This window comes from Acipenser ruthenus, chromosome 22, assembly GCF_902713425.1.
Source record: "Acipenser ruthenus chromosome 22, fAciRut3.2 maternal haplotype, whole genome shotgun sequence".
Lineage (NCBI taxonomy): Eukaryota > Metazoa > Chordata > Actinopteri > Acipenseriformes > Acipenseridae > Acipenser > Acipenser ruthenus.
Genome location: NC_081210.1, coordinates 6,960,619 through 6,972,943, shown reverse-complemented (window position 1 = coordinate 6,972,943; position 12,325 = coordinate 6,960,619). Strand labels below are relative to the sequence as shown.

Genomic DNA, 12,325 nt, shown 5'->3' with positions numbered 1-12,325 from the left:
TAAAAACAGCACCTCCATACATGCTTGGATTCTGATGCAAAAAATTGTGTTAAACATTCTCCTAACCAAGTTTCATCACAGCTGGATACGCGGGTCTCTAAATATGTGTGTGACACACGTTCATACTGTATGTGCACCTCTACCATAAATGGTAAGGAAAACATGAAAATGGGTGGGTTGGTATGTTCCTATGTACCGTAAGTAATGTGGAAATTATAGGTCTATGGCCACAAGGCAAAATGCTATGTGCCTGTGTTTCTGTGATCTTGAGTGATTTGTCAATTCAAGCCCAGCTGATAGCTATGTATCACATGCTGAAATAGGGAAGCTGCCTGGCATCACTGTAAGCATGCTGGTACTTTTGTGGTATATTCATCAGGTCAAGTCCCCACTAACATACCCCATGATGAAGCTTTTCTGCTGCATTTAAAACTGAGTGGCCTTTCTAGTTCCTTTTGTTAGAGCTCTGCCAAAAACCACAACAGCAATAATTATTAATTTAAGCAACTGAATCCACTCCCCAGGGAGCAGCTCATCATTGAAAGAAGAACAGTAATACTGAACTACAGAGTGCATGCAGATGACTCTCTCATTTTTCCAGCGTGCAAGCTGTGTTTACCTTTCTGTAGGTTTTTGCAGCTTCCCCAGATCCCAGTAATTACATACACTCTGAAGTCAGTGCGCTGTAATTACCAGCAGTAGCAGCACATTCGGATCAGCAGCCCTGTTCCTGGGCAGAGATATCACGAATAGGAACCCTTTGTTAGCCCCTGTCCTCTCTTCCAAATTAGAAGCTGAGGAAACCTTGTACTGCTGTGAGCTTGATAGCTTTTATCTTACCAGAGTTTGGAAAGCATTTAGCATGACCTCAGCGGTGCATGATTACAGGTCTGCTATTGTAATAGCTCTGATAGTACACTATTAAACACAGCTCTGCCCTTCTCATAATGTCTTTGTGGCATGCCAAGCTATGACACAGTCACCCCTCTCTATCTCCCTGTGCAGAGTTCACCATCAATCTGGCAGCAATGTTGTACCACTCCACTCGCCGCTGCTAGTTGGCTATGGTGGGTTTTTTTAAGCGCTACGGTTGTATTTCCTGACTTTTATAAACCTGGAGCTCACACATGCTTGTTAAATAATAGGTTTACAACAGGGTTTGATGGTTTTTCTGTTTTTGGTGCTTGTGAATTTTTAGTACTCAAGAAAGATTCAAGACTTCAGTTAGACATGCAAAGACAACTTCCCCTTGTAGCTATGAGAGTGAATCTCAATCCTGACCTGAATTATCTCAGATTTATTGGTGGTTTTGTGCTACGGACCACCAAATTGAGTTCACTTGTGACATGTGCCAGATTTGTACATGAATATGCCGGCTGTGCTACCTCACTCTGATAAGACTTTTAACAGACACAAACTATTCTTATTCATTTATTTTGTAATGTATCTCAAATAGTTAGCCAACTTTTAGAAAGACGCTGAGAAACAAAAACAAATGTATAAAGTACAAACATTATCATCCTGTTTACTTATGAAGCTTACAAACAACATCTGCAGTTCTCCAACTCTTTCTTCCCAAATAGAAGTGACATTGTCTTTTAACTTTAAAATCTAACTTGCATAACTAAAGTTATTTTTCTGACCCATGAAATTCAAACCCTCTCATTGTTGGAAGGTTATAATCACTGATATTTGCAGCAATAGTTCTGTTACGTGAAATGTTGTGAGCGAGACCTACTTTCCCACAGTGTTGTGTATTTTTTGTTTACCCTTGTAGCAGGATTCCTACATGGCAGGTAAAAAAAAAGTGACTTTGTGTCTTTTTGTGTTTTTCTGTAGCGTTTACAAACCACAGATCACAGAGAGAAAGCCGGATGTGCAGTTGAAAGTCAACTTCATAATTTTGAATTAAGTGCTCGTTGGTTTCGTGGAGACAATGGCATTGAGCAAACCCTCCACGAGTAATAAACAAATTTATGAGGCTTTAAACCAGACTGGGAGAAAGAGCTTGCTTTCACTGAAAACAGTGGTAAACTTGTGTCTCATCTGCAACAAATCGTACACACTGTAGCCTATACAAGGCGAGCAACCTCAAACGTCACGAACACATTTCCATCTGAATATCCTCCTGGATCAGGCTTAAGGCAGATGCTGCTTTCGTTGTTCAGTAAAGAAGCTGATTTAACGACTCAAGCGAGTTTTGTATGGCAAGCATGGAATATTGCTTGTGGCAAACGTCCTTATTGAGATGAGTGAATCTTTATAAAATTGGCGTGTTGGCGCTAGACTAGAGAATGCATGTTTAAATGTTATATTACAGGTCTAAAATTATTATATTTACATATCTTACATCTCGTCATGAGCAGGTACTGTAATCCCTTTCAAAATAAATACAGTGCATTTGCCATCCACAAAGCTCTCAAAGGTATTTAATACACGCAGCAGTCATATGGAAAAAAGTGTATTTTTTCTTTTTAAACCCAGCATTCAGATCTTTAAGGGAAGAGCTTGTCAAAAAGAATCCTTAAAAAATGTCTTTTTATGTGGTGTTTTTGGTGAAATAAGGTCAGTTATTGTTTTTTTTTTGCTGATAATAACTGAATATATTTTATTTTAAGTGTGTAATACATACAATATAAACAGAAATAATGGAAAAACACCAGTGTGTTACATTTAAAGTTTAATACACTGTAGATCTACAGTACAATAAAAATTACACAGAAACTGTGTAGGCTCTGCAATGTTATATCCCTTGTTCTTGTGTATTTTGCTGCCATCAAAATATGGCAGCAAGAGCCTAACAACTACTGTACTGCACAACAATGCTAGTATTTAATAGGTCTTGCTCACAAACATTTCATGTTATACAGTCCCTGTCTTGCGGCTCACGACCATATGGAAATGTTCGTACGCGCTCATAGGGTCAGGCCACCCATGCAATATACGGACAGCTGGAACCTTGCTCGGCCAATCACATTGCTTGTTTCACGTTCCATTGCCAGCCCTGGATTATAAATATTTAAATAATGAAAGTCCTCATCAAAGTAACAGTGATGTATGAAACAATAAGCTTTTAGATGTTTCAGATGTCACATTCTAAATAGGTGGGATGTTTGCAAGATATGAAAAAGAAGGTTTAGGAATTGACAGATGATTTAGACAGTATTCACATGTCTTCTACTGTATATATTTTTACATCTGTGCTCCGTGAGGAAGTTCCAAGCAGACTGTGTGTTTGGCATTAGCAGCGAGTGGGCAGGCGGGCAGGCAGGCGGGCGGGCAGGCAGGCGGGCAGGAGGGACACACACACAGCTGAAAGCATGCACATCAGTAACCACAGCGAGAGAGGAAGAGCACAAAGCTAATCATGCAAGATAACTTGACTGCAGTTCAATCTCACCCAGCTCTGGAGCTCTGAGTGAGAGGACGGTGCCAAACGGTGCTTTTGCAAATAAGGAAGAGACTATTAAAAACACTGTGTGGGTCTGTGAGTCAGTGTGTAAGAGAGTGATTCATAAGTACCTCACTGTATCTCACTACAAAAGAGACAGGCACTACTAGGACTTGTCCCAGCAGAAGGTGGTGTATCCTGGTGGTTAGAGCCCACGGCCAGGGCATCCTTTCTGGGTTTCAATCCCAGATCAGCCACTGACTCTACAACACAAGACCTCAGTCAAGTCACTTGGCAAACTTCCACCTCCTTTCCATCTAGCTGAAGAGTTTTGCAAAGGAAGGAACTGACTGGAAATTAGGTTGCAGCTCAGTTGGGTCATACCCAGAACAAAACCCAGAAGGACCACATATTTATGACTCGTTATCACTCCCAGGATCAGGCCTTTTTTAAAATCATCATCCATAAAAACACTCAATCATAAGAAAATAAGAGCCATATTTTCAAAGCTTGTTTTTTTTAAAAGAGAAAGACACTTTAAGACACTATCAATAAGGTTGTAATATCTGAATTGGCTTTGCTTTTCTAAAGAGGTTTTACATTAACTAAAAGTTGCCACATTAAGCATTTAGAAGTCTTTTCAGAAGGCTGAAGAAGAGAATTTGTTTGCATGACTGGTAAACAATTATCTAAGCAAAAATAGCAAAAGAGGATCAAACACATAATATTAAACAAGTAACAGTGTGGTGATATTGTGATATGGCCTGTGAATGTTATTTATAACAACTCTAACTACTATGTTAATTATTTCCTGATTAACACCTAATTAATGACAATCCCCCTCCCCTATAACCCTAATCAGATATAAAGTAGATGTGAATCATTAGCAGTATTTTAAGGCAGCATTCCTGCTGTAATTAATCGAGCCAAACAGCTGTGCTGCAAAAGCAGCCTCTTTTGCACAATCTGCAAAATGCAAAACATTCCCACCGTGGAACATTTAAAAATTAGCAACTGTGACACAAAAACAAACAAACAGACACTTGCCTAGATTTGTTGAGCTCATCGCACTGATGCCACATCAGGAAATTAGCTTCCTAGGAACTCCACGATGTCACCTCATACGCAGCCTAATGCAGTGATAGGGTTATACATTCAGCAGGGAAAAAAAGAAAGAGATCCCAATTTGTCAGCCTACTTTAAGTTAAATGATAAAATGATGCAGAGAATGAATCACTTAATGTTGCATCTGCATTTGTTTTGCTCAGTGACAATTGTGGCAACATTTGGCCTCCATCACCTTTCCACAGTGTAATTCCCTGGGAAACAGCAACATCGTTTGTCGTGTTTCGAATAAACAAAGCCCTCTATTCATAGTACAATATTTGCCGTATTTTGTGCTGCAAGGGGAAAAAAATGGACTGTCACCAAACTAGCAAGTACTGCTTACAGCAGCTATTAAATTAAAATGTATCTTATTTCTGGCACATGCTATTGTAAGAGTTATTCCCAGCAAACTAACAAATTAAATAAAGTAGGAATTAGTAAGTACTGGTAACCTGACTCTGTAAAGCCATGTGTCACTCTATTTGGGAGGATGTCTGCTGCATGTTACAAAAAGGACAGTAATAATGGTATCTAAGCCCCTTTCACACTTGGGGCTTTAGATATCACCACTTGGCTACCAGACACAAGTCTTTATAAAATAAGGTATTTCGTCATCTAAACATTTTGTTTTCTGTCACACTGTAAACATAAAATGACATAGGGAACAGGATGAAACAGGAAAGAATAGACTATTGTCCGAAGTTTCCACATTGGCCCACGTCAGTCACAGAGCCCCAGAGATATCCCACTGCCACTATCCCTAGATATACAACGTCAACAAACAGGATTTTATTGGCATGGGACTGAATAGCCTGCCAATGGCCAGGACCCTAACTCCTAGTATTTATTGACAAGTGTTTGTAATGAGACGAGTGTTGACAAGCAGGAGTGGCTGATCAATACTCCTCTATGGCTCCGCTTGTTCCCTTCTCTGAAATAACGTGAACTGCTCTAAGCTTTTAGTCACTTACTGAGGGGCTGCTGGTGTTTCAAAGGCTATTGACATTCACTCAATACCTGTGTTAATAAACAGGCTTGTTGATACACTTGTTGGACAAAAAAAAAAAAAAGTTGAAGAACCCTCCTTGAGTAGGATTGGAAGGAATAATGCAACTGCTTTATACTCTCAACAAGGCGTTATTGAACCCACGGACTGTATTTTAAAGATAATTTGAATGTTTATTTTAAAGGGAATGTATAATGCTAACTTCCTCGCTACTGCATGCTTGTAGGGGTTTATAAACAGGTTCAAATAAATAGAAAAAAAAAAAAGTTGAAGAACCCTCCTTGAGTAGGATTGGAAGGAATAATGCAACTGCTTTATACTCTCAACAAGGCGTTATTGAACCCACGGACTGTATTTTAAAGATAATTTGAATGTTTATTTTAAAGGGAATGTATAATGCTAACTTCCTCGCTACTGCATGCTTGTAGGGGTTTATAAACAGGTTCAAATAAATAGAAAACATGTGTAGAAGAATATATATGAGTGGTTTACAGCAAACAAACTATGATCTAGAGGACAATATCTGAGGTAAACAAAATCTAAATAAGCTTTGCTTATACAGTACAAAGCAAATGCAAAACTGTTATACAACACTGAATATACAACACCAAAACATGAATATATGTTGACATGCTGTCAACCCAACAAATAATATACTTTAATAGAAAAACGCGACAGTATCTACATTGGTGGTATAAATATCATTTATTCTAATTATATTGACCTGTTTTTCATTATAACAATTAGAAAGAAAGATTTTAAAAGTCAACTCTCATAAGTTCCTACCACAACTGCAATGTGGTCATTTTAAAATTAGAACAAGATTCACTTAAAAAATAGATAGCCGTTGCAAGTGTTAGCATAACCAGGAAGTTGTGGGATTTTTTTAAAACACAGTTTTAACACAACATTGCGTTTTTATTCTAAAGAAGAAAAGTTCCACAGAAAGTTGAAACAGAACTCCAAACATTCTTCCTCAACTTGCTACTATTTGTTTGACAATGGAAGTTTTTTTTTTCCCCCAAATTCTAATTACAGCTAGAGTGATTAAAAGCTTTGAAACTACATTCACATGTGATGATGGTCTGTTCTCAACAGATGCTATCTGATTTTATGGAATCTTTAATGAAAGTAGTATAGTATCCTGGTAATAAACATTATATTGCAATTTACTTGATTGTTTCTCAGATTTCTTTTTTGGAATACATACAAATCAATCAGTGGTTCTGCTGTTATAAACTGTGTGTAAATACCAGATGTAAATGTTCTTTAATGTATGGTTCCAGCCTGGAAGTCAGCATGAAGCTAATCTAACCTTCTGTTATAGAAAAATTAGCCTTACACACTGCCAACTTACATTCAAAATGTTTATTAATTCATTATAACTAAAGGTTATATCAGAACATTTCCAAACTTAAATTGAAATAAAGATTGCATTACAGTCACATAATACAGCAGTCATACTTATGCAAACTTTAAAAAGTCTGCCCCACAACAGGATGCCTATCTAAATATCACTGCAGTGTTTAGACCAAAAAGAAAATAAATCAGTCAATCGAGTAAGATATGCACTGTTTTAAAATGACCTCTTGAAATTGTTTGTCTTCATCCTTGCAATAGTGCTTGAGGGCAAACAGAAGTTATTCATAATACTATATACAGTACTGCATTCTGTATGCAGCATACATGTGTTTCCTTCTGATGATTAATGTAGCCTACATTTTCCATTTGTGCCAGTCTGGTGCTGGAGGTATATACACATGTGAACAGTGGAAAGGGTGAGAGAGAGAGAGAGAGAGAGAGAGAGAGAGAGAGAGAGAGAGAGAGAGAGAGAGAGAGAGAGAGAGAGAGAGAGAGAGAGAGAGAGAGAGAGAGAGGCCAAATGTCTTGGCCAAGGCCATGTAGGTCAGATGCTGAGCTGGGATTCAAACTCAGGATCAGCTTGCTCCTTGTCCTTCATTGCTAGACCACTGGACTGAATTAGACACCCTCTGTCTGTCCACAACACTTGAAGAGAAAAAATATTATAAAGAGGAGCAAAGGTCTTCCATTTAATATATATAGCCTCAGATGACGAGCCTACATTTGAATATTTAACTTTTAAAAAGTATGTATTTTATTATTAAAGATTATATTTCTATATGGGTAGACCTTGGACTATCGTCTTTTTGTAGGGAGTCTGGGGTATTAAATGCATTAACAACACAGGTTTTTCATTAACAGAGTGATCTATTTTTAAAGTAAATAAAGACTGTACAGCTGCTTTAACATAAGCAGGCGTTTTATTTGTATTTTTCCACTAAATGTTTCCCCGAAGCGGTTGTCTGGGCATGACTACAGGAATATAATGGCTTAAGGAAAAAAAAAACCTGAAAGTAGCTCTGGACCCCTTTTTATTGCTTGTTTTGAATCTACTCAAGCAAGAGCACATTTAAAGAGAGAATGTAGTTAAATACATGTAAAATGGCCTTGTGGCCTTTTGGTATTAAACTTCTATATGGCATCACTCATTTGGAATACACCCCTGTGGGTCATTGTCTTTTTCCCCTCTGTATTTAGGGTCATATTCACAAAGCATTTACCACGATGCTAAATTGTCAGCATTTTTTTGTAGAACGTCCTGAGTAATTTATTTAAAGCTTGTTAACACAATTTTATTTTCCTTTTAGATACAAAACACTAAACGTATGTAGCACAGAGGGAAATACTTTGTGAATGTTTACAACTTATATTACAACATAAAAGTTACTGATGCATTGATCTAACATAGTACTACTGTACTGTATATTTACATTCAATTAAACATACAAATTGTACAGATTTATAGCTGGACATCCTGTGTTTTTTTACATGCATGTTTCTTAAAGTCCATCTCCTGCCTCAAAGCCTCCCCACCCCCCTTATAAACAATAGAGCAAATAACACTGCCAATAAAAACAGGTTTTGAAAATGGTTCCAGTCTGTCCTGATTGCTGAAAGGTTGTTTTTGATAGTGTGTCAAGCATTGGCAACTGAAAGCAACTGCTGACATACAACATACAGCAACATCATTCAGTGTGTACAGTTTTGAATAAGTGGTTTACGGTTTTATAAGTGATTTATGGTTTTATAAGTGATTTTTTGGATTTGGAATATGTTGATGATTTGTAGCATTACAGTGTACCACCAATAAAACCTGCTTTTCCAATAGCTGTTTCTCAACATCAAGACTTTAATTTAGAATTGTCTTTGTTGCGTGCATTTTAAGACTATTGACCCATTGGGTAAATCAATTTGCACAAATAGAGACACTTAAATCTTTTAACAAAATCTGAGTATTTGCTGTCAGATGTATTCATTATATTGGTCGAATAGTAGATTACATTCATTATTTTCTCTACAAAAAATAAGTAAGTTACACATGAATAGATTTGTTTTCTTTTTTAAAGTATGCGAGAACAGATATACGGACCTAATGCAATACAAACTGTAATTACATAGGTTATATATTAATCTTTAGCAACCATCGCAATGTCTTACGGCAAAGTTAATCAAAGCAAATGTTAAACATTATCAGCTACAGCTATTTTAATTACAACCTACTGTATTAAACGCGTCTGGCACTGTATTTAACATATACTTGCACGTTGCATTTTAAATCAACCAGCTTTGCGCCTCCAGCAAGTGATAAAATTGCAATATCTTAAAAAAAAAAAAAAAAAAACTTAAAAAAAACGGTACGTTAAATTTTATTACAACTGCGAGGTGATCAATATTTCATGATTGCTTTACAGACCAAAGACCGTAGCCTAATGTCCATTTACTACAGGTTAATAACTGAAGGAGGGTTTCGCTAACACTGTAATTAGTGTCGCTATTTATGTTGCACACAATCTAACAAATACCTAATATATTTTTCAAAAAAAACTTGTGTATTTTTGTGGTACAATATGCTGTACAGTAAGTGTCAACCAGTAGAATGCCTCCCTTGTATAAGATCATGTTAATGTACAGGCAAGCCACACACATACATTTAAAAAAAAGACCCGTGATATGTTTAATGATACAGTTATTATGGACAACATAGCCTAACATTTGTCCAATGAAAGGCTCGATCAAATTACAACGCCAAGTTGGTGTTGGATCCTGAATAAAGCTGTTTTTGTCCTTACCTGTACCACTCCAGCCCCTTGTCATATAACCTGTCGAAGAAATGGGGCTCGGCACCCACAGCTCTGACGTCGGGATGAATCCGGAGAAACTCCAGCAGCGCACGGGTACCCCCTTTCTTTACCCCGATGATGACCGCCTGCGGTAACTTTTTACTCCCAAAGCTATTGAAAACAGATATGCTGCTGCTGGCATCTTGGAACTGCTCCTTGTCCCCGTCAGAAATCTGTCTTTGGACGTCTCCGATCTGTCGCAGGATAGAATGCAGTTTGTCAGAACCAGGCAGCGCTCTAGCCCCAGAACTTTGCAAAGTTCTGTAAGTCTTAGTTAGTGAATGTGGCATGTCTTTAGCGAAATCTGCTCCATCCAAAATGCTGTTTTGCACTTGAAAGGCATTCTGTCCATTGTGATATTTACTTGTGCTGGTGGCGGGATGGTGATCATACACTGGCCGTGGTAGAGTCTCGCAGTAACCCGCCAGACAATAAAATAAATAAGTGAAAATAATGGTCATGGTAAAAAATACGGACACTTTGGATTGTGCCTTTAACAGTCCAAGATTGGTCCTATTTCTCCAAATACTACATCCCATGAGTCGCTATCCTGATGGAAATGCCAGCTGAAAAACTTTGGAAACATGCCTTGTCTTTCACAAATCTGGACAATTTGTTTTGTAAAATTTACAAAAAGATATTTCCGAACAGCGTCGGCCGTGCAACTGCGGGCAGAGGTGAGCGTGGCCGCGCTGTTACCAAGGGTAGCTCCAAAAAGGTAGAAATGTCACGCATTGTAATACGGCTTCTTCATATATTATAACAGTGCGTTCTACTCCCTGGCCACTTTCATTTCCATTTTATCAGGTTTATTTTGCTCAGACAACACTAACACCAAATGTTAAATCCTGCTCATTTGTTTTGTTTTCGAAACCTCAATTCACAGAAGCGTCCTTTTCATGTTCAATACTAGTTGCAAATTATGCGATCACTCAGGGTCCCTCATCCGCTCTCATACCAATCATAGACTCACTTATTTTCCTTCTCACACTTCTTGCCTTCTATGATTGTATTCCACGCCCCGCTTTGAACAAAGTACACACCCCCTTTGGTTTTTGTGCAGTCTCATTCTTAGCCGTGCACTCTCCGAGCAATTAACTAACTGCAGTGCATACGAAGGTGTTGTATATGTGCTTAAATGCTGCACAGTTATTTTAAAAAAAAGGTATACAACACATTTTCAGCTGTGTCATCGATGCTAATTATTATTATTATTATTATTATTATTATTATTATTATTATTATTATTATTATTATTATTATTATTACTACTACATTTCATTTAAATATAACTATATTATAATACGATTTTTTGAATTTGTATCCTTTTTTTAATACTTGTATTTATGTATTTATTTAAATATTTAGTTTTCCTGAAATCCCTTTGTTGTTCAAACAAATTGTATGATACTGGAACAAACAGCATCGTTAGAACGGCACCAATAAACTATAGCTAATTGTTTAAACGTCACATTACAAAATGTGTTTTATTTATTGCATAGTTTATTATGTAGCATTATAAAAACAAGATATGTTCTGGTAAAAACTGATATAAAAAAAACTTTAAACACGTACTTCCATTTACAGTAATTGTTCTTGATTAATTTATCAATGTTATTATATTAAACGATCGTTACATAATACCTACGCATTATAATACTACTACTACTACGACTACTACTACTACTACTACTACTACTACTACTAATAATAATAATAATAATAATAATAATAATAATAATACATTTGAACTTTATGGCATAATTAACAGCAGCTGTAAAACGTTCCAGCAAACACTTTAGTGCATTCGATTCCTGGAAGATTATTTGGTAAAATGAAGAAGAAATTGCTTTGAATGACCAGAGAGTACGTCACCACACACTTACTGTTAATGTAATCAAGTGCCTTTCATGTTGCTTATGCAGCTCTTTTTTAATTCTCTGAAAGCAGGTTCACGAGTCAAAGCGGGATTCGGATCGATCGGTTTACCTTAAACAGTGATCTGCTATAGAAAAGGATATTGCATCTAAAAGGTCTCTGCAGGGCAAACATTTTAATACAATTTAATCGTGAACAAATGCATTACAGTAAGTCACTCTGCATAGCCTACTATTAGTATTGAATATACCATTATTTTAGTAAATAATAATACACATAATAGTACTACAACTACCAATAATAATGATATACAAATTAGAAAATACAACTGGCACATTTAGAAAAAAAATCTCAAAAAATGACAAATTAATAATTTAAACAGTTAAATCCGACTCTTTTTCTTTTTTTTCTTCTTTTTTAAGGAAAGTTTCTAGGGAAACAAAACCTTATTAAATTTTTTTTAAAAAAATAAACTGTTTAAACATTTTATAGCCTTGGGTTTAAAGTTTTGTTTTTTTTTCATTTGTTTTGTTGTTCAGTCATACAAGGTTATTGTAGGGATAGGTCAGAACATTTCTGTCTTAAACTTTCTGCTGCACTTGAGTACTACAGTGTGTTTTATTAAGCCTGTCCAACAGTATTTACACTGCTGATCTGTGCTTTGATAAAATTAAAGAGTGCTGTTCATGTAGGGTCCCCAGTACCCGTCCAGCAGCAGCTTCAGAAGACCTACTGTATCAT

General features: G+C 36.7%; 1 protein-coding gene across 1 annotated transcript in view; it reads right to left on the bottom strand.

The window, feature by feature from the left end:
- The window catches only part of LOC117431211 (heparan sulfate glucosamine 3-O-sulfotransferase 6-like), a 36,688-nt gene extending 26,007 nt beyond the window's left edge, over window positions 1-10,681 (bottom strand). The window contains exon 1 of the mRNA XM_034051939.3: window positions 9,656-10,681. Coding sequence (XP_033907830.1) covers window positions 9,656-10,245 — 590 coding nt within the window. The 5' untranslated portion in view covers window positions 10,246-10,681. The remainder of the gene's footprint in view (window positions 1-9,655) is intronic.
- Window positions 10,682-12,325: the final 1,644 nt, after the last annotated feature.